The 23583-nt window shown below is 44.7% G+C and overlaps 1 protein-coding gene and 2 long non-coding RNA genes across 4 annotated transcripts in view; 2 read left to right on the top strand and 1 right to left on the bottom strand.

Moving 5' to 3' along the window:
- The window catches only part of MEF2B (myocyte enhancer factor 2B), a 32341-nt gene extending 29528 nt beyond the window's left edge, over positions 1-2813 (top strand). For both annotated transcript variants that reach the window (XM_083594766.1, XM_083594765.1), the window contains exon 9: positions 1250-2813. In XM_083594766.1, coding sequence (XP_083450892.1) covers positions 1250-1553 — 304 coding nt within the window. In that variant the 3' untranslated portion in view covers positions 1554-2813. The remainder of the gene's footprint in view (positions 1-1249) is intronic.
- The window catches only part of LOC310753638, a 36603-nt gene that overhangs the window by 4633 nt on the left and 8387 nt on the right, over positions 1-23583 (bottom strand). The window lies entirely within an intron of this gene.
- The window catches only part of LOC310753613, a 53131-nt gene continuing 44669 nt past the window's right edge, over positions 15122-23583 (top strand). The window contains exon 1 of the long non-coding RNA XR_014543382.1: positions 15122-15265. This is a non-coding gene — a long non-coding RNA (uncharacterized lncRNA). The remainder of the gene's footprint in view (positions 15266-23583) is intronic.

Raw genomic sequence — 23583 nt, 5'->3', positions numbered from 1 at the left:
GGGGAGATGACTCTGCAATTCAGTGAGAAATTTAGGAATACCCCTGGACCAACGAAATGTGGAAGTCTACCACAGGTAAAGTTCTCAAAACGCCTCTGTGAGCCTGGAAAGCTCATCTGCTTAGACCATGTTGCTGATAACACCAAGATTGCAGGTTCAATATCCGTAAGAGACAGCTGCACATTCCTGCATTGAAGCGGGTTGGTCCCTTCCAACTCTACAATTCTGATTCTATGATCTCAAGCATGCAAAAAACCGACCTCTCCGTTCCCTGTCAGTGAGACAGGAGTGCCCTCTTGGGCGAGGTTTTGCTGCCACCTTGCGGCACTTTTGTTCAACGATGCCTTTTGAGGATGCCTGTTTATGCATCCTCTTTTTCTGAGCTGCCAGGGGGCACAAATGAGAAGGGCCAGTTCTCAGCGACACCCCTTGAGATTTATGTGTGTCTTTGGAGCTATTTGCGCGTTTGAGGATGGGAGCTGAAGTTGCAGGCTGGGGGGGCGGGTGGCAGCACCCAGAAGCTTTCATCCGGCCAAGTTTCACTCTGAGTAAAGGGACCCCTGACCATTAGGTCCGGTCGTGACCCACTCTGGGGTTGCAGCACTCATCTCGCTTTATTGGCCAAGGGAGACGACATACAGCTTCTGGGTCATGTGGCCAGCATGACTAAGCCACGTCTGGCGAACCAGAGCAGTGGATGGAAACACCGTTTACCTTCCCGCCAGAGCGGTAACTATTTATCTACTTGCACTTGGACGTGCTTTCAAACTGCTAGGTGGGCAGGAGCAGGGACCCAACAACGGGAGCTCACCCCGTCATTGCGGGGATTCGTACTGCCGACCTTCTGATCGGCAAGTCCTAGGCTCTGTGGTTTAACCCACAGCGCCACCCGCGTCCCTCACTTCACTCTGAGTACCCTCCCTGAAATGAGCAGGCCGAAGCTGTTCATCTCTGCCCATGTGCTCTGATTAGAACCAAGAATGGAAACCAACCCTTCACTGCCAGGCCCAATCGTCAGTGACCATTAGCCACGAAAGCTGCATGGGAGCCTCCATGTGCAAGAGCAGTCTACCCCAGAACATACGGTTCTTAGGGACCAGCAATCCAGAAAGCCAACAGACGAAGTTCTTGGAAAACAGTTCTTTAAATCTGGACAGGCTTGATGATACAAGGTGCTTTGCTTGCCTTCCAAATAATAATGTTGGGAACCGCTATCATTCCCCCCTCTCTTTTCTTGTATTCCCTGCAGAGCAATGGGTCGAATCGGCGATCAGCCTGCGCTAGTCTCTGGCTCGCCTCCCCTGCGCCCGCCCATCAGTGTCAAGTCCGAACGGGCTTCCCCGACGGCCCCATGTGCCTCGACTGGCCCCCAGGCCTCTCAGTGCGCCCGCCCTTCACTCGCTGATGTCCCCATGGACCTACACTCCCGAGACGACTACGTCAAGGCTTACCATTACTCTCTCCTCCTCTCCCGCCCTCTGGCAGACGAGCAGAGGCACCCCGGCATCCCCACACGTCGCCCACAACCTGCCATGGATGAGTGGCAGAGATAGTGGCATGCTCAGCGTGTTCACATGTACGGATGGAGCCAGGGAGCATCTGCCTGAATGTGGTTGTGTGAATGTGCGAGAGCAGACTTTCTGTGGGCTTGTGCGTTCACAGGGAGTGTTCTCCAAGGAGTTGGGGGAGCAAATTATCCCAGATTTGGGGGAGCAGGCTAGTTTCTCACATGCACAAAATGAAAACAGTGCCAGTGGGTTGTTTAGCCAATGATATTCTACACAGAGTAGACCCATTGGCATTAATACAAATAAGTAATTCATGTCTTTTAATTGCAAGGGGTTTCAGCCAATATTCCTCCTCCTCAGAACAGATCCTTTGAAATGAATCGATATGCATAGCTGTTAACATTTCCCTTTTTTAAAGGGAAATCCCCTTATTCCGAATAGGATTCCTCTCAAGAAAAGGGAAAAGTTGACAGCTATGTGATATGGCTCACTTTGTTCTATTAATTGCAGGGGTCGACTCTGAGTAGGAAGTTGCTGGATGAAGCCCAGTGGATTTACTCTGAGTAGCCTGGACATTTTGCCTCTTATCTCAGCTCTGGCAAACGTTAGTAATGTGCTCCCAATTTTAAAATGAAAGCTGGGGATTTGGAGGTTACAGCTCATGGGGAGACGTCACTTCCCCTCCTTGCCCCCCCTCGTGGGCACCCATAGGTGGGGCAATTTGGGAAATCAACTGAAAGAAAAGATGGGATCGTTGTTTCCCCACTACCTGTTTCATCTAAATCTCCAGAGATTTGGGAGGAAAGTCCCCCCTCAAAAAAAAAAATAAAAAGGGATTGGCAGCAGATTTCAGGATTTATAAAAGCAAATTATTTCACCCCGTTGTGTATAAATCACTTGCAAATTACTGGCAGCAAGCTCTGGCGAGGTCCCCTGGCTTAGAAAAAGGGTTGAGAGGAAATCCACAAAGGGAAGGACTATCACTGGCAGCTAAATGGAACCTCACTGTACAAGGGCAGTATACCTCAGAATACAATGGACGATGCCTTTGGTAAGTTTTCTTGTTTTTGAGATAAGAGGGAGAAGACCAGGGAGCCAGGAGGGGAATCCTCGAACCAGGGCCAGTTTGCAACACGGCGAAGAGATTGCACCCATCCCAAAAGTAAATAAATAAATGACTGAAGATGTAAATCTTGAACATTGCAGGTGTGTCCTGCATTGGAGTCTGTGGATGTAGTAAATAAACAAACAAATGTCTTGTGCTGTGGGGAGAAACACAGGTAAGCCCCACCCCACATAATCACATGACGCAGCATGCACACACTATTTGGATGGCAATTCCCGTCAACTTTGGGGGTGGCCAGACCCCTCAAATATTGGGGGGGGGCGTCGAAGGGACCTCGGCCCCTAGGAGTGGGCTCCTATGCGCAGAAGACAAAATCAGAATTGAATATTACCTTAACAGAACTAGGTAAAAAGTAGCAAAATGAGTTTCAACAGAGACAAATGTAAGGTTCTGCACTTAGACTGGAGAAAACTAGATGCACAATATAAAATGGGGGACAGGTGGCTTGCGAGTCGTATAAGGGAAAAGGATTGAGGGGTCTTGGTGGACCACCAGCTTAATGTTGAGTCCACGGTGTGATGCAGCAGCAAAAAAAGCTAATGCTATTCTAGGCTGCATCCACAGAAGTCTAGTGTCCAGATCAAGGGAAGTAAAAGTACCACTCTATTCTGCCCTGGTCAGACCACACCTGGAATCCTGTTTCCAATTCTGGGCACCACAATTTAAGAAGGATGTTGACAAGCTGGAAGGTGGGCAGAGGAGGGAGACCAAGATGATCAAGGGTCTGGAAACTCAGCCTGCTTTCAAAGGAAGCGATGAACACCAGAAATGCATTTATTGAATATCTTCTTGTAAACCTCTTTGAGGTTTATTTAAAACAATAAAGAGGTGTGTAAATGTTATGAAATCAATTCCACCCCCTAAGGGAAAAAAATGGCTAGAAGGGGGATGCTTTGGGGGGAAATAAACCTCTGGTACACACCTGGAGAAATGACAAAGAGGAGAGAGAATTCGACCAGCCAATTGCCTTGAATAATAGCAGGGCATCTCCTGTTTTCTAGAGAGGGTTTGCTGATTGCCATGCTATCATTAGCATATATGCAAATTGGGCCATTCCTAGACTGCACAATTCTTGGCTGGGGGTTGTTTGCGTGAAGTCTGGGTTTGCTATGGCAACCAGCGGGTTTTGAATAGAACCGAAGAGAGGTTCACAGTCAAGGTAGAGTGTGTGTGTGTGTGTGTGTGTGTGTGTGTGTGTGTGTGTGTAAGAGGAACTGTGAGGTTGAAACCCTATTCGAACAACAATTTCTGCATAAATGCACTACATCGAAGCTAAATCTTGCTATCAGTTCTTTGTCTGTGGTTTGTTTTGTTTTTAATTTTAAATGATATCAAATCTGGAACATAAAAAGCTGGTTTCCATTCTGAGTCAGGCCATTGGTCCAGCTGGCTTAGTATGGCCTGCACTGACTGGCAGCATCTCCTTGGAGCTGTGGAAGGGACCCTTTCCGCAGGCCAGCCTGGAGTTTAAAAAGTGGATTTCCCCCTAAACATTAGGAAGGACTTCCTGCTAGTGCGATCTGTTCCACAGTAGAATGGAAGGTGGGGAACTCTCTGCTACTGGATATTTTTTAACCAGAAGCTAAAGATTCCCTAAATCTGCTGTGGCTTGGACCCTTTGGGGATCCTCTAACCTTGCTTCTCCATTTCCAGATTTGCTCCATTAAAACACCTACAGTTAACCAGCCAGAGTGTCTTTAACCAGCAAACAACCCTGATAGAAGTTTTTAAATTATCATTTGTTTTGTTTTTGTTGCGGCTGAACTGAATGCAAAAGGAAAGCTGGTAGATTTGAGGGTTTTAAATACGATCAAACAATTTATATTGTCAACAAAAAAATGGGTGGAAGCCCTCTGGTATCCTAACCGCTAAATACAATTGACATTTTGTTTTTTAAAGAATATGTTGCTAGTCCACATTGTCAACATCTTAAGATAATGAACACAATGAGACGTTGCCACAGCAGCAAAAGAGCTCAAGTCTAATTAGAACCAGCCTGGTTAGAGTTTGGACTAGGACCTGGGAAGCCATAAATTGGCCATAAAGCTCTGTGGGTGACTTCTCAGCTGAGCCTCCATCGCAGGGTGGTTGTGAGGGTTAAATGGAGAGGGGTTAGAATCCTGTACACACCACCTTGAGCTCTCTGGAAGAAAGGTGGGGAACGTTGTTGACATCTTCCTGTCTCGAGAGACAATGGAGTGCCTCCGGGGATGAAGTCAAACAACTGTGTTAGCAGGACCATAGTGGCCCCCCCAGAGCGCAAGCCTGGGCCATGTGTCTGGGGGTCCTGGGCTGCCTGGATGAGGGGGCCCAAAGGAAAGCAGAGCAAGACGTTGGGCACCAGCTTGGGAGTTGCCAGAAGGAAAAGACACTCTCCAACTGCCTTAGGGACCCCAGTCTGGATTTGTGTAGGGTTTAATCCAGGGGTCAGCAAACTTTTTCAGCAGGGGCAAGTCCACTGTCGCTCATACCTTGGGGGGGCAAACTATATTTGGGGGGGGGATGAACGATTTCCTATGCCCCACAAATAACCCAGAGATGCATTTTAAGTAAAAGGACACATTCTAATGTAAAAACACGCTGAATCCCAAACCATCCGTGGGCTGGATTTAGAAGGTGGTTGGGCCTGATCTGGCCCCTGGGCCTTAGTTTACCTAAAGGTAAAGGGACCCCTTACCATTAGGTCCAGTCGTGGCCGATTCTGGGGTGGCGGTGGTCATCTCACTTTATTGGCCGAGGGAGCCGGCGTACAGCTTCCGGGTCATGTGGCCAGCATGACTAAGCCGCTTCTGGCGAACCAGAGCAGTCCACGGAAACGCCGTTTACCTTCCCGCCAGAGTGGTACCTATTTATCTACTTGCACTTTGATGTGCTTTCGAACTACCCATGGTTTAATCTTTGGCCTTTGCTTCCCTGAAGAGATCCCACAAGGCAGTGGAGGTTTAGTATCAGAGTTTTCCTTCTCTTGGGTGGGCTCCCTTCCCAGGTGGACGAGACCCACCTGCCCCTCACTCCCCTCTATAGCACATGCAGAAACCACATTCTTGACCACTGGACTCCCTCTTGGTCTCGTCCACTCCCTCCGTCTGAGCCTGGCTTCGCATGCAGGGGAAGCCCCTGACTCACGGAGGGTTTGAGACCCATTGGCTCCCCTCACCCAATTTAGCCAGCCAATCGAAGCTGCTCCCAGCATTGTGGCCGCTGTCGCCTACTGACAGCATCTGGGAGCCACAGGTGAGAGTTGGGTGCAGGTGGGGACCAAAGGTGGGAAACGACCCCAGAAGGAGCACAATGTGTTCCCCCCCAGGGGTACTACCATTCCCCTAAACACCCCATACGCCCTGGTTGGAAATAAGTGTTATAATAAAATATGATTTCTTCAGGAGGAATTCCCTTTGAGACTTTCTAACCAAACTCTGTGCAATATTTGGAGTGAATTAAGCCCAAACGAGCTTGGACCAATGTCCCTTTATCCCACTAGAGGTCGCTGATTTCAACCACCAATCTGAATTGGCCAGTGAATGAGGGAGTTTTGCTTTGGATTACTAAATCATCTGAATATTTTAAGTCAGGTTGAGAGGTGAGGGGTCTTCTAGCCCCCAATTGGGGGGAGGTGGGCTGCTTTTATGCAGTTTTTAATGTCACACCCCCCTCTTTTCATCCATCAGCTGTGAATATATTGATCCAACTCCTGCTGTTCGGAATTCAAATTTTCCCAGTCAGTAGAATCGAGATACCAGACTTTTCAAGTCTTTTTAATTTGCTGATTTCTCAACCTTCCCCTTTTATTTTAAGCAACTTTGTTTCATTTGATGGTAAATTTTATTGCCACAGGCTGCATTATTGATCTTATAAAATCATAGAATTGTAGAATTGGAAGGGAACCCCAGGGGTCATCCAGTCCAACCCCCTGCAGTGCAGGGATCTCAGTTCAAGCATCCATGAAAGATGGCCACATACCTCTGCTTCACAACCTTCAAGGAAGGAGAGTCCACCTTCTCCCAAGGAAGTCTGCTCCTGTTGAAAGGCTCTTACTGTTGAAAGTTCTTCCTGATGCTGAGTCAGAATCTGCCTCTTGTTTTTTTCTCTTATTTCATGGTAAAGCTGTGATTTTATCTCTTGGAATAGATTAGTCAGCAGAACCGCCTGCCAACCTAGCAGTTCGAAAGCACCTCCGGGTGCAAGTAGATAAATAGGGACCGCTTACCAGCGGGAAGGTAAACAGCGTTCCGTGTGCTGCGCTGGCTCGCCAGATGCAGCTTGTCACGCTGGCCACGTGACCCGGAAGTGTCTGCGGACAGTGCTGGCTCCCGGCCTCTAGAGTGAGATGAGCGCACAACCCTAGAGTCTGTCAAGACTGGCCCATACAGGCAGGGGTACCTTTACCTTTACCTTTAGTCAGCAGAACATGGGACCCTTAATCTCAATGCCGTCCTCCCTGGCCAGAGCCGGGCTCAGGGCAGCTAATACCAGTAAAATTACAGTAAAAACATAATAGGAAAACAAAACCAATTTAAAATACAGGTTAAAATGCAATTTTAAATGCAGCCTCATTTGAAAAGTAGCCCATAGATTAAAACCCTAAGGGAAGGGAAACATAAGGGTCAGACTGAGTCCAAAGGCCAGGCGGAACAGCTCTGTCTTGCAGGCCCTGCGGAAAGATGTCAAGTCCCGCAGGGCCCTGGTCTCTTGTGACAGAGCGTTCCACCAAGTCAGGGCCAGTACTGAAAAGGCCCTGGCCCTAGTTGATACCAATCTAACTTGCGACTTGGGACCTCTAGAGTGTTGTCATTTGTGGACCTTAAGGTCCTCCATGGGGCAAACCAGGAGAGGCAGTCCGGTAGGTTTGAGCCCCACGTTGGGCAAAAAGATTCATGCTCCCTTCCAACTCTGTGCTCTATAGATCATTGAAGCAAATAACACGAGACTTAGAAACTTTGCAACTGTGGGATCACATTTTCCTAGGAATCAAGTTTCTTCTTATTGTTGTGACTTGGGGCGGCTTTGCAATGTAACAATAGCCCATTAGAACACAGGAGAAGATAATGCAGGTTTCCTTGGGGTCTTACTTCCTAGGAAGGCTGCAGGGTGTTGGACTAGATGACCCTTGGGGGGCCCCTTCCAAGTCTGTGGTTCTATGATTTTATGATTCATAAAGGATGGGGGACACCTGGCTTACTAGCAGGACATGTGAAAAGGATGTGACAAGAAGGAGGCGAACCCAGCACACAGGGTCATGCAGAGATGCGACAGCATCCCCTCTGCACCTGGAGTAACTTGAATGTTCCAGTTTAGCTCAGCAGAGACATTTAATCCCTGTAAGGAAGCAGCCTGTTGGTGGGAAGAGACGGAGCAGAGACTCAAACAGGGGTGCAACCAGCAAGCTCCTCCGGGGGCAAGCAAGTCAACTCCCTCTCTGTGGGGGCTGCAGAAGAAGACTCCAGTTTGCATCTCACACCAAACTGGGAGGGGGAGACAGAATCGGCATTCAAGATGACCTTAGAAGATTGGCGAACTGGGCCCAAGCTAGCAAAATGAATTTCAGTAGAAGCAAATGTCAGGTTCTGCACTTAGGCAGGAAGATCCAGATGCACAAATATGGGATGGGGGACACCTGGCTTGCTAGCAGTGCATGTGAAAAGGACCGAGGGGTCTTGGTGGACCACAAGCTGAACATGAGTCCACTGGGTGATGCAGCAGCAACAAAGGCGAATGCTATTCTAGGCTGCATCAACAGAAGTCTAGCGTCCAGTCAAGGGAAATAATAGTCCCGCTCTCTTCTGCCTTGGTCAGACCACATCTTGAATACTGTGACCAATTCTGGGCACCACAATTTAAGAAGGATGTTGACAAGCTGGAAGGTGGGTAGAGGAGGGCAGCCAAGATAATCCAGGGTCTGGAGACCAAGCCTGATGAGGAACAGTTGAAGGAGCTGGGGATGTTTAGCCTGGGAAAGAGACTGAGACTGAGAGGAGATAGGATTTGGAGATCCAGATATATTAAGGGCTGTCACATGGAAGAGGGAGCATGCTTGTCTTCTCCTGCTCTGGAGGGTAGGACTCAAACCCATGACTTCAAGTCACAAGAACTGACTAAACATCAGGAAAAATTTTCTGAAGCAAGTGTTGTTAGACAGTAGAATGGTCTCCCTCTGGAGGTTGTGGACTCTTCTTCCTTGGAGATTTTTAAGCAGAGGTTAAAACCTAGTCCTAACCCCTGGTGCAGGGTTTGGGACTAGATGACCCCTGAGGGTCCCTTCCAACTCTACAATTCTATGATTCTATTATGCTAAACCCTCTTACTTGGGACTAAGCAATTGATCTCAGTTGCTGATAACCAGCTAATGCTACGAGGAAGTAAGACTTGTGGAATCCAATGGCACTTACTCCCCACTAAGTTGAGTTAGGATTTGCAGCCCCAAAGTCCACCCACTGAAACCAACGTTCCTTAATAGATTTCCAGTGAGTAGACTCTTGAGTAGGACCAACGTTGGCAAATTCGGGGGGGGGGGTCTTCAAAAAGCAGCCATGCATAGGATTATACTGCATGTCTTTTTATTTTCTTATCATTCTTATTATTTTTATTTTCATTTATTACATTTGTATAGTGCCCTCCATCAGTAGGTCTCGAGGCGGATTTGCAAGCCTCAGAAGCTTGGGCAAGGATAAATTAACTTTAATTAATAGAGGCAAGGAGACAGTCCTGTGGGTTCCTCGCCGCTGCCGCTTTTGGCATGTTTTAACTTTTTAAAGTAAATAAAAATACTTATTCTGGACTATCGTAATTGAAAGAATAAATATGTGTACCCCATCCTCTATAGTTGCCCTATCGCTTATTTAGCATGCTCTACTTTCACTTTATGCTGGTCTATGGCCATAATAAAGATTTTGATTTGATTTTTTAAAAAATAAAAAATAAAAAGCTCGTATTTTCCTTTCCCGGGGATTCCCCCTCCGTGAATACACATGCCTATAGTGATGTGTTTGTGTGTGCGTGAAATAAATCTTTAAAAATAAAATAAAATTGAGCAGCCTATCCAACGATGAGGGCGTGAGGACGTCATGCCTTTGCGTGGTAAAATATGAAGAAAATCCCTCTCTTCTTAAAAAAAAGGCGGGGGAGATTTCTGCAATTGTAAAATAGATTTATTGAGGGGCTGGGGAGGGTGGGAACTTGAGGCAGCACCAAATACCCCTCTTCTCAATTTCGCAGGGACTACAGCCATATATAAATATATATTCCTCTTTTTTATGTAGCAACAACACCCGGCTCAGACGTCGCTAACCCCACGTAACTCCTCCTCCCTCCATCATATCTCCCAGAATTGCTCGCCTCTCTCACTTCAGAGGCTTTCCCGGATCTAAGCCCTGCGCCTCTTTGCGGTGAAGCATCCTTGCTAAGCGGGGGGAGATTCGCAGAGAAGCAGTATCTTTCTCCAGAAAGCATCTTAGCATGTTTTTTTCTCTGGGCTCAAAAGTGGTACCCAAGTTGAAAGGATGCGGCTGAATCGGATGGCTCTGGGAGGGATGCCCGGAATTATTACACAACATGCGCGCTCCTTTAAGCGTTTGATGACTGGAGAGCTGGACTCTAGGATATCTGGCTATTATTACCATCATCATCATCATCATCTTTTCTTTCCAGCGACCACCTCAGGAAAAGATGTGTGCGTTTTGTGGGTGGGCGCGCGCACACACATTTCAATTTTTTTTAAAAAAATGAGTGGCGCTGCCTCCCTCGCTTCTTTTAACCCTTCGATGCTTCCCCCCTCCCTCGAAGTTTTTGAACTTGAAACTTCTCCAGGACCCTCTGACGCCCCCCCCCTCCAATCTACGCCTCGTCTCCCGCTGTGCTTCTCTTCGGAATGAATCCGTAGCGCTGAGCGCCTCGTATATTTTTCCTGAGTTGTTGCTTTATTTTCCCTCCCCCGCCCAGCCTTCTCTCTTGCAGGGCGGGGAAGGTTTTAAGGAGTCCTGATTGGTGAGGTGCGCACCCCCACCCCTCTATTTTCGGGAGCGTGGGAGGGAGCTCCCGGATGGAAAAATATATATATTCCTAAACCCCCGCCTCTTTTCAGTCCATGCAGCGTTCAGGAGTACAATCGGGTTCTTTTCAAACTGCAGACAATGCCCTCTTGGGGAGGGTCTTTATTTGGGGGGGAAGAGTTCTCTGTTTGGTTTGCAAGACACGTTGGAAGGTGGTTTAGGAAAGGGGGGCAGAAAAGCCCCCGCTTAGTCCAGCCTCAACTCTCTCCCCCCCCCCATTTCCTCACGCCTTGGATCTGTGAGAAAATTTGTCTGGACTTGGAAAGGGGAGAAAGGGGGGGGGGAATAACCCGTCTCTCACACCCACCACCCACTCGCCTCCTTTTGCAGCCCAGCCAAGCAAAAGCAACCACCGATATATATAATTTTGGGGGGAAAGAAAACTTTGCAAAGCAGGCGTTCTGATGAAGTTTTGGTGGGGGTTTTTTGGCGGGGGGAGGGAGGCTCCCCCCCCGCATTGCAAAAGAGGCTCGAATTTCTTAGCTCCTTCGCAATCCCCCTCCTCACCATTCCCATCCTCAAGGAGGTTGGAATATTTGCACTTCTCTTCCTACCCCCCCAAAATATATATGCTTGGTTTGCAAGCAGACCGAGGGAAGAGGCGCGCCCGTGAAAGCGACCAAGTAAGTGCTGGAATTTATTTACTTTTTACTCTGGATTGTGGGGGGGCGGGGAGCGTGGGGAGATAACCTGGGATGGAGGGAAGCAAGGGGAGAAAATGGAGCGTGTAGTGGGAAGTGCTGAGGGTCCCGATCCAGCTCAAGTTCAAGCCCTTTGGAGACCGCGCCAAAAAACCAAATTAAACTATTGCTCTAGGAGAGAGAAAAGCGTGAGGTTTCGGTCCACTTTACCCGGGAGTAAATCCTGCTGCGCTCAGATGGGCCGGCTTTTTCTTGAAACAAACCTAGCCAAAAGACGTAAAACCTGAACAGTATTTCCCCACTGGCCTAAGAAGCAGACACGTGTCAGGTGTGGCTGTTAAAAGACCCCCGTCGCTTTCCCCCTCGGGTCTTTCTTCTGAGTAGACCCGCAGAAAGGGTTCGAGTGAGCTAGATCGACCCTCCCGCAGCGACACACAGCTTCTCCCTCTGTGTTAGGGGAAGCCAGAGGAGACAATATACCATTTTTAATTAATTTTTAAAATTAAAAATATGCATCGTGGCATCAAGTTTCGCTTTGGAAGCATCTCTGGCAGAGACCTTGAGCCACTCAGATTTTATTTTCTGCAGCCCAGGTTTCTATGGATTGGTTTTGCAGCTGGGCAGCCAGTTACTATTAAAACCCCCAAGCGTCCCGTGCATTTGAATTCCCGCTGTTTCCAAGCCCCCTCCCACAGAAAAAACACGTGTTTGTGTGTGCACACGCGCGCGCACCTCCAGCTCAGAAAATACACCATGCGCATCTGAGGAAATGGACTCACTCTCTACTCCACAAAGTGTATATATCCCATAATTAAACGGCTTAAAGTCTAAGGATGCCCGCAAGTCAGACTCTGGCGCTGATGCATCAACAGGCATCAATTTCCTTCCTCTTCTTTTTATTTTTATTTATTTTTTTAAAAAAATATTAATTTTCACAAAAATATAAACAGACAAAAAAAATTTCCTTCCTCTTCTTTGTAAATTTATTTTCAAAAACAATTCCGATTTTTCAGATGCAGTGTGTCAAAACGCAAAACCATAACAACTGTATTTATGACGAAATCTGCGGAAACTTTAGCCAACGTTTGGTTTTGGAATCCTGCATTGTAAGCATCCCCCTCACCCCCCAAAAAATCATTCTCTCTCCCCTCCCCACCCCGCTTCTTTTGATGGTGGTCGCAGAGGACCTGACTGCAAATAATCAAAGTTAAAAAAACCATTATTTCTGATGAATGGCAAAATTATTAATTTTTTTAAAAAATGTTTTTAAAAGCTTCTCCCAGCTTTCCCAAACTAGTTGGCTGATGATTTAAAGCACTGGAGTGGGGGGGTGTGAGAGAATAGATTGGATCATTCCTGGAAGCTTTCATGAAACTCGCCGCCCCCCCGCCCCCCCATCTCACTCTCTTGTTTGAGCATAGAAATGCTGCTTCAATTCTTATGGAAATTCGGAATGAGCCCCACGCTGTTGAACTTGACGTCGTCTGTGCTGGTTATTAATGCGCTCTCTCTCTTCGCCTTTCGGGGACTGGGCGGGGGGGGGCGGGGGGCGCGGAGTCTGTTCGTGCGTGAGAAAATAATTTTAAAACGGCCGCCAAGTTGCTAGGCCTACAAAAGGTGAGATGGAGGTGGAAGGAGGGGGGAGAGAGAGGAAAAGCCAACTTACGAAATCCACCACCGTTGGAGGAAATCCTAGTAAAGGGGGTTATTTTAATTTAATTTAATTTAATTTAATTTTTATGATTTTATTTTTCATTTTGTGTTTATTTATTTATTTATTATTTTATTTATTTCTATTTTGTTTCATTTCTATTTTTTCCCCCTTCCTCCCCTCCTTTCTGCTCCCCGCCCACAAACCTTTGATGTTGAACGTTCCTTCCGCTAAAAAGAAAAAGGAAATGTAAAATTATATTAAGCAAAAAAGGAGAAAAAAAGTCTGTTTACTCCCTTTATATCGATTTTATATCTTTTTTCTCCCCCTCCTCCCAACCATTGGTATGGGGAGGGATGGTGTCTCCCCCGCCTGAGAAACAGCGATCCTATAGGCCCTATTGGATCCAACGGGGCTTCCTTCAGAGTAGCCGGGCTCAGGTTGGGCTGCTCAGAAATACTTCAGACTTTAGTTTTCTCCTTATTTGTTTTCCAACCATCGGTGGTGGCAAAGAAAGAAAGAAAGAAAGAAAGAAAGAAAGAAAGAAAGAAAGAAAGAAAGATAGTATTAAGTCTCTAAATATATTTCAAACCACTTAACATCTTATGCAGGTTTTTTATATACATACAAAACTTCTTGACTTCCCACCCCTCCTTTCCTGATGTTTATTTTTTATTAATAACACTAATAAATAAATTGAATAATTCGTGGGACTAAAACGACAACAATAATAACAATAAATAACATATTACAAAAAATGTTATTAAATATTATAGTCGATTTTACTCTCTCAAAGGGAGTAAATATTTAGAAATATTTCCGCAACCCCTGATTCATCTTGAAAAGTCAGAAATAAAACTACATACACACTTTGCAAATCACTCAAGGCTGCTAGCTTCTTTGTCTTTGACACCTATTTTATTACTACTCCGCGATCCCTCGTAGCCGAGTAAGATTGTCTTCCATAAACACGGTTTTAACAATGAGTCTGTAAGTGACTGCGGAGGCCAATTCTGGATCCACACGTCCTTCCACAGTTGGGGACATTGGTTCCCTGTCCGGAGCTGATCACGATGTGGATTTGCCAGGCGTGCCTTCCTCTTAGCACGTTTCTCCCTTGCGTCCTGAGTTCGAGTGTCTTCAAAGCCCAGGACGCCTTTGGAAAAGGCTGTTCTCCAACTGGAGCGCTCGCAGGCCAATGTTTCCCAGTTGTCAGTGTTTGTACTACATTTTTAAAGATTTGCCTTGAGAGAGTCTTTAAACCTCTTTTACAAACCCAGCCAGATGGGTGCGGTATAAATAATACAAATATTCTTATTATTAAGGCTGGAATTCTAGCTCTGCTTATTTGGGAATAAGCCCCAAGTAATTCCATAGGCCTTACTTCTGAGTAGATGCGGTTAGGTGTACACCGTTTAACTTTTATTAAATAAATTGTTTTGTTATCAGTATTCAGGACTGCTATGCCTTGTCTCCTGCTAAGTCCTACTCAGAGTAGACTCATTGGAATGAATGGATCTCAACAAGGGATGCCCTTTAATTGCAATAGGTCTACTCTAACGTTGACCACAACCCAACAGAGATGCAATAAGTGTTTAATGGATGCCTACATGTAATAATATCAGAATAGTACCATCTATGGCTTAAAGATATACGTATGTATGAACAAAAAACACACCCAGTAATAATTAAGTCACAGTTTGCAAACTTGTAATGCCCAGAGTGGCAACTCAGTCAGATGGGCGGGGTACAAATAATATCACCACCACCACCACCATCATCATCACTACTACTACTACTAGTAGTAGTACTGTAGGAAGAGCTTCGAATAGCCCCGTTTCTAAGGGTTAAAAAAAACGCTCTCAATGTGGTTTTAGAAAGAAAACCACAGCCATAAACTCATTTAGAAAAACTAACCATTTTTCTTAAAGCACTAAAATGCGTTGCATAATTGTGGCCAAACCAGAGATGGAAATTACGAACAACTCTACAGGAAACTGTCGTTGTTGGGGTTTTTTTTTTTTTGGGGGGGGGGGGTTGCAGATAATTCCTTCACCTTCTTCCAAATGGTTGGTCCCATCTCAGGGGGGGGGGGAGTGCCCAAGGGGGTGTCCTGTGTTTCCCTGGCTGGGGTCTCACCTCCCCGCACCCCGTCTCCTCTCTTTCGCCAGGGCGGCCATCCTGAGCCTCTTACACACGAGTAAGCCCTATGGGGCTTCGCCTCCTAGCCAAGATGCGCAGAGTGGGGTTGCAACCCGTTTCGGAGACGAATCCCTGTTACGAACGTGAATATCGTAGGCATTTTATCCAGTCTCCCTGTTTAGGTTAGATTGTCATGGGGAGGGGGGGGTTGGTTGTGTTTTGTCCTTGGCAAGCAATATCTTTATTTAAAGAAATAATAAGCCTACAGAGAAATTATGGAGCATAATATGTTCATAGCTTGCTATTTTATTTTTTTAGTTTATTTTATTTTGGGGCGAATGACAAACCCACCCAACCCATCTCCAGACTACAATATAGTCCGTCACATTGATTTTGTATTATTATTAGGAAGGGGGCTGGGGAGGAGCAGAATTATTCATCGAAGTTTTGCATACCAATCTATCTCTTCCTCCATAGGATCAAACTCCATGGGGTGGAGGTCCCTTTTGAGAGGGCTTCCCCCTCCCCAGTTGATGGGCTTTGCCACATCTTGTGATAGATTACGCGAGGTGGACCCCCCAATATTTTATTCAAGTTGGCACCCCCATATCTATCTATCAGTGACTCATTTTACCAGGTGCCAGCCATTAAAAAAAAACCAGCTCCCCCGCCTCCCAGCACACATACTTCGGATACAGGATGCAACCCTGACCCGTTTTACCTGGGAGTAAACCCACTGAATTTCTCAGGATTTGCTTCTGAGTAGACCATGGTTAGGGTCGCGCTGTGACCCGTTCAGGATCAGCAGGGGAGGGAAGCAGATGCGAATTAAAAACTGGTTTGGGGTTTATTTGCCTTTGATTTTAATGTTTTAGGTCTGCAAAACCTTGTTGCTGCTAAGGCTGCGATCCTAGAAAGCATTTACTGAAGAGTAAGTCCCATTCAGTGGTACTGATGAATGGATAGCGGCATATATACACTGAGAGAGAGAGAGTTTTCAGGATCTCCAGAAATTAACAAACTGCATCGTTAAGTTTCTTGGGAATCAAGTCTTACTGAATTCAGTGGGTCTTACTTCTAAGTAAACAAGAATAAGATTGGGCTGTGTGGCTAATCTTTAGACAGACACCTGTTAATGCACATTTTATTCATTTTTATTTATAAGTCTCATCTAAGACAGACAGTATCTATCTCTCCATCAGCCATTGAATTCAATGGGTCTTGAGTTGTTCACATTTCTTGAATCTCTAGGCATCTATTAATATATACTTTATTTTATTGATAAAGATATTTTAAAAAGGAGGAGATCCTATCTCTCTGTCAGTCATTGGACTCTATGGGACTTCTGACTATGTGGTGAATCCAGAGGCATCTGTTGAGAGTATCCTATCTATGTGCCAGCCAGCCAATCAATCAGTCAATCAGTCAGTCAGTCAGTCAGTCAGTCAATCGCCTTTTTGAACATCTTTTGTATGTCTGAAATTCTCTAAAATGTCCTGGATAGGCATATTCTCCGACTGTGGATTTGAACTGATTTATTTTATTTTTTTAAAAAGCTATCTTGGATCAGGATCTCTGCCCAGAGTGCTCCAACACCTGGCAAATTTCACATGGGTTTTTTTAAGAATCAGATTCTCTCTCACCCAACCCCTCCCCCCCCAAAAAAAAACTTAAATTAGAGTATTAATCAACCATCATTACTTTCTAAAATAAACTCCTCAAATATTTTTTTTAAAAAATCAGTGCTGCCCTTTTTGAAGACACCAGGAATGAGAGAAAAGAAGAATAAATTTCAACATAATAATACATTGACACTGAATAATTTTCTTTTTTTAGATTTACAGCTCTCTCTCTCTCTCTCCCTCCCTCCCTCCCTCCCTCCCTCTCTCTCTCTCTCTCTCTGCATTTCATGAAACTTTCTAGGCTGACTTCATATCATCCATTTCAGGGAAACCTGTTAATCTCCATCGTTTGATTCTGTTGGTGGAAGGGATGATATTTATAAAAACAAAAACAAAAGCAAAATCATATTGACTCCCCACTCCTTTCTGTCTCTGGAATCTGAAAACTCCCTTTCCTACCCCTGGGCAATGGGAGGGTGCAGCCCTAAGCTCACTTACCTAGGAGTAAGTCCCACTGAACTTTTTTTTGGGGGGTGTGCTGTTTCTGAATAGATCTGGAGATATTTGCACTGCAAATGTTCCATAGGGATTCCTACAAGCATAGTTTTTTTTATTCTGTGCATGTGTCCATATGTGAGATTGATATATAGAGATACAGAAATATTAACACACACATACAGATAGATATATGGATGAATACAGTGCTTTATTCTGGAGGGACGCATCCCCCTAAATATTTTGTGAATCTTTGTACTTTTGTCCATTTACAGTATTTATTTTCCCCGATTTGAACTATAAAATGGCGATTTTCTTGAGTCAAAGTGAGAGTACCCCTAAACATTTTTTTTTAGAAAAAAAGCACTGGATATATAGATATAGATATATAGATAGACAGAACTACAGAGACTTTGTTTTGAAGTAGAAATAAAAATAAAATAAGTAAAAAATTGTCCAGTAGCACCTTATAAACCAACTAAGTTTGTTCTGGTACAGTATAAGCTTTCGTGTGCATGTACACTTCTTCAAATATGGATTTTTTGTTTTGAAGTGTTTATAATAGTGTGTTTTAATTTTTGTAACCTGCCCTGGTGAAGGATAGGTAATAAATAAACTGTAATAATAATGACGGTATAACAATAAGCATAATTAATAATTCATAACAAAAATGATATCTATCTACATATATATCACGCGGTCATATGTAATGAGCAGACATCCCTTTAACAGCAATCTGTTTTTATTCCTAGCCATTGTGTTTTTATTCTTAACCGCTTATCACAAAGCAATGTCATATCATCAGTTAACGGCTTGCTGAAGAGCCAAAATGAAAGGAAGGCAATATTGCAATATTCTTACAATACATTCTGATATGGCCACAGTTTTAGTACTCTGCTATCTATTTAAAACAAATATACTAAGTTGTAACCAGCCAGCGTTACTCCTACTTAGAGGAGACCTACTGACAATTATGGGCATGACGGTCTTCAGCCCAGAACTGTTCACCACCTCAGTCTCAACTTCCTCTGCCTTCTGGTCTAGATTTTTCACAGGCTGGTTCTTCTAAGTGGCTTACAGCCTAAAACCTCTTATTTACCAGGGACAGTCCCGGATTTACAGAAGCCATCCCAGTTTCTGACTTGATCCTGGAATGTCCCGCTTTTCCTTAGGACATTTCCATCGGAGAACAGTTGAAGAGTATGAGAGGACATCCCTGTTTTCATTGGAGGGTATGGAGTTACCGTATTTTTTGCACCATAACACTCACTTTTTTCCTCCTAGAAAGTAAGGGGAAATGTCTGTGCGTGTTATGGAGCAAATGCCTATGGATGGCGGGGGGATCTGCTACAGTCGTGAGGAGAGGATCCATGGTTCCTCTTCTCTCCTCTGTGGCTCGCTTTGAAACAGCAAAGCAGGAGAAGAGCCGCTGAGTGGGGAGGAGAGAGGGACAGAGAGCCTGCTTGCTTTAAAGGAACAAAGCGGGAGAGGAGAGGAGCCTTCTCCCCTTATACCCCTCTTCTGCATTATTAGCAGCATCCTTCTCCACACACCCCTCGCGGCTCCTTGTCCCTTGAGCGCTTTTCCTTCCCTCCCCACCTAAAACGTGGTTACAAAGCACGGATCCACATGGATCCTCAGGATTTTTGCATTGGGCTACCCCAAACTCACCGTCAGATCACATGTCTGTGGCCACAGCATGAACCACAAAAATCATACATCCACTGTTTCGTTATAATATTTTTTTTCTTGTTTTCCTCCTCTAAAAACTATGTGCATGTTATGGTCGGGTGTGTGTTATAGAGCGAAAAATACGGTATATGATCCCCAAGTCAAGGAGATAAATAAGTAGAAGACGTCTGAAGGCAGCCCTGCATAGGGAAGTTTTTAAATGTTTTAAATGTTTTATTATGTTTATATACGTATGTTGGAGGCTGCCTAGAGTGACTGAGGCAACCCAGTCAGATGGGTATATTAATAATAATATTTATTATTTTTATTTATTTATTTATTTATTATTATTATTATTTAGGAAATCCCTATTTTCATCAGAGAAATGTTGGAGGATATGCAGCATAGGTTGGAACATATTTAAATTTAAACAAACAAACCAGAAAATTTCCACGTTCTATAAGAAACAATGAAAAACATCAAAACAAACATTTAAATCTGCTGCAGATATACGAGACAGTTTGAAATTGCAAAACATAGCCAATAAAATACCCTGGGAACATCAAGAAATAAAATATTCCAAGTAAAATAATCAGCTAAAAAGCGTGAATTCTACATTGTATGCGAAACACATACATCTATATCTGTGTGACAGATACATGACCCATTTTATATGTGTGCAAAAACTGCAGCGCTGTTAGATTGAACATGATGGGGCTTTCTTCTGAGTAAACGTGCACAGGATCACTTAAAAGCAGCCACTTCAACATGTGTACTCAGAAGTGAGCTCAGCGTCTCCCAGAACAATCCTGTTGCCTGCGTATTTTGAGACCCCATGAGAACTCCTTCTGAATATTGCTATTATTTTCCCAAGACTGGAACTAATGGCGACCTGCTCAAATTAAAACCACCACAGATACAATACGAAAAGCTAAAAACATATAAGGGGAAATCATTAAAAAAGCAATTAAGCTCTAATGGAATGAAAAACAATCTTAAAGAAACAGAGCTATTAAAAGGCAGACAATCAAAGCAGCACAGGACCCTTTCCTTTAAAAAGAGTCAGTTCCAAAAGGTCTGTTGGCGGAAGGACAGGAAAGAGGGAGCCAGGCTGGCCTTTCTAGGGAGGGAGTCCCCAAACCTGGGAGGAGCCACCACCAAGAAGGCCCTGTCCCTTGTTCCCATGTGTAGACAGGCACGTGTAGATGAGATTAAATTGTGAGTTGGCTTAATTCTGTGTGGAGAGTCCAGCCTGTATAATTACACCTCCGTGAGTATTTCAGAAATGCTTGACCTGAACGAAGGTCACAAACATTCCACGTTTGCGAGAACTTGGTTGTTTCGTGTGGCAGCGCCTACACTTTGGAACTCCCTGCCTATTGAGATCAAGCAGATGCCATCCCTGTACTTTTCTGTTTTAGTATCTGTTTTAGTATTTTAACCTTCTGCATGTTTTAAAGTACTGTTGCAGATTTTCCTGGATTTTATTGTGTTATCTTTTTGCAAACTGCTTTGAGGGTGTTTTCAGGGATTTTTGGTGTATAAATTTTATAAAATGAAAACAAAACAGTCCCATTGCAGTGAATGGGCATGGCTAACTTGGGAGGGGGGTCATCAGAGCCTACTCTGAGTGGGACGTCATTGGATGTAGCCCACAATGTTTGCACCTGTTATTGGACAGATGTTGGGAGATTGCATCACGGTCTTTGGCAGCTTTCACTTAGATACTGGTATTTTTTGCAAAATTCACCTGTGCTTCTCAAAGCTCTCTCTCTCTGTGTTGTGGAGTATATTTCTAAAGGCTGCTGTCGTATACATTTCTTCCAAGTAGGAATCTATACAAGACTGAGCTATGATGAGGATTCTTAACTGATGGTTGTAGCCACCACTGGGCCACACTGTTAAATGATGAACAATGAATTGCTTTATTATAGTAGCTTGGCACAGGGGTCTTTCTGCTGCCAGCCACGGGGCATGTCTGAGTCCTGGTTTTGTAGTTAGAGTAGAAAGATGGTGGAGGGCTCCCTTCCCACTGCCCTGTGCTTGATCCCTTTCTCCCAGATTGGAAGGTTGGTTCATATTATGATTATGATTTATTAAATGTGTATATCGCCCTATACCTGCAGATCTCAGGGTGCCTTGCAACATAAAATCACAAAATAAGAAAAATGCAAACATGAACAACACAATAACTGCCCCCCCTTCAGCAACACTACACACACACACACGCATTTTTATTAGTTTTTTTAACATATCATCTCCAACAATCATATAACATAACTTTCTATCATACAATATTTTAGACTTCCATCGCCTCTGATGATTTTTCGTTCTTTATCACTTATTCTGCATTTCTTAATTTCTCTATTACTCTTGATAGCCATATTACTACATGATAGCCATGTTCAAATATATAAAAGGATGTCACATAGAGGAGGGAGAAAGGTTGTTTTCTGCTGCTCCAGAGAAGCGGACACGGAGCAATGGATCCAAACTACAAGAAAGAAGATTCCACCTAAACATTAGGAAGAACTTCCTGACAGTAAGAGCTGTTCGACAGTGGAATTTGCTGCCAAGGAGTGTGGTGGAGTCTCCTTCTTTGGAGGTCTTTAAGCAGAGGCTTGACAACCATATGTCAGGAGTGCTCTGATGGTGTTTCCTGCTTGGCAGGGGGTTGGACTCGATGGCCCTTGTGGTCTCTTCCAACTCTATGATTCTATGATTCTATGATTCTTAATTATCATCAACTAATAGTTCTCCTCATAGTCTTTCTTGCAATATTTCAAATAGTCCTTCTTACAAAACTTCTTGCAATCCTACCAGCATAATCTGTTCATTACTGTTACTTTTCAAATAGTTCGTATATTTACTCCAGTCTTCTAAGAATCTCTGGTCCTGCAGGTTTCGAATCCTTCCTGTTAATTTATCTAATTCTGCATAGCCCATCAACTTCATCTGCCATTCTTCTTTCGTCGGTAATTCTTCGTGCTTCCATTTTTGTGCCAATAATATTCTTGCTGCCGTCATTGCATATAAAAACAACTTACAATCCTGTCTATTTATATCATCTCCTACAATGCCTTCAGCAACACATTTTAAAAGGGCATCAGATGTCAGTCAGCCCCAGGCTGGTCAGAGAGGAACATTTTGCCTGGCACCTAACGGTGAGAGAGCATGGGGAGAGCGTTCCACATACAGGGAGCCACTGCAGAAAAGGCCCGTTCTTGAGTTACCACCCTCCAGACCTCACATGGAGAAGGCACACCAAGAAGGGCTTCAGATGACAATCTCAGGGTCCGGGTGGGTTCATATGGAAAGAGGCCACGGGTCCTTGAGATATTGTGGTCCTGAGCCGTTTAAGGCTGTATAGGTCAAAACCCGCACTTTGAATTGGGCCAGAAAACTAAGTGGTAGCCAGTGCAGTCAGACTAGGATCTATGCAATATGCTCAAACCATCTTGTTCTGGTGAGCAACCTGGCCAATGAATTCTGCACTGGCTGAAGTTTCCAAACCATCTTCAGAGGGAGTCCTACGTATAACACACTGCAGCAATCTAACCTCTAGGTTACCAGAGCATAGAGCAGGGGTCAGCAAACTTTTTCAGCAGGGGGCCAGTCCACTGTCCCTCAGACCATGTGGGGGGCCGGACTATATTTTGGAAAGAAAAAAAAAGAACGAATTCCTTTGCTCCACAAATAACCCAGAGATGCATTTTAAAGAAAAGGACACATTCTACTCATGTAAAAACACACTGATTCCCAGACCGTCCATGGGCTGGATTGAGAAGGCGATTGGGCTGGATCCGGCCCCTGGGCCTTAGCATAGACAATATCCTGAAGAAATGGTTTTACAGGACCACGTCTTTGCTGAAGCTAAGCAGGCCTGGGCCTGGTCAGGTTCTGCATGGGAGACACACAGAGCTTGAAAACCACACGCCTGCCTACTTGGATTTCTATGACAGAAGGAAGGTGTGCTATAGATGTTAAAGAAAGCAAATAAAAATAAAATTTCCAGGGCCAGATTCTGCATGACATGGTGCACACTTTGATCACTGCAGGAACTCACTGCTGCAGGGCACAAACTATCAGGGAGCCCTCAAAGCAGGTGACTCTGGAAAAGCTCATAAAGGCACTCGGAGGTAAATCGTTATCTATTTGAAATTAAAGAGACTTCCGCTAGTCATCTCAGTGAATTTCAGCCAGTCTGCTCAGACTATGACTTTGTTGGGCACCAACCACTTGCTATGACAGTCTCCCCGTTCCATGCTAGCTTTCCTCATGCAGGGATGTGTGGAGCAAATTTAAATAACAGTTGCATTCTAGAAACAGCCCCTTATTACAGGGTGTGGTTTTTTTAAAAAAAAATCTATATGGCTAGGAAGACCACAAAGGGTTTTTGAAGACCCTTGAAAAGGGTATAATGTGCACAGAACTTAGGTTTGTCTCCAGTTTCATAATACTCTGAGTGGACCTGCTAAATTTACGGGCTTAAGTTTCTTGAGCCCATTCTTTTTCAATGGATCCACTGTCAGCCTGGATAGCTCCATTGGTTAGACCGTGGTGCTGGGAACACCAAAGTTGCAGGTGTGATCCCTGCATGGGGCAGCTGCCTATTCCTACCTTGCAGGGGGTGGACTGGATGATCCTCAGGGTCCCCTCAAACTTTGCAGTTGTATGAGTAG

This window comes from Podarcis filfolensis (genome assembly GCF_964270895.1).
Source record: "Podarcis filfolensis genome assembly, chromosome: 18".
NCBI lineage: Eukaryota > Metazoa > Chordata > Lepidosauria > Squamata > Lacertidae > Podarcis > Podarcis filfolensis.
This window is presented reverse-complemented; position numbering and strand designations above follow the sequence as displayed.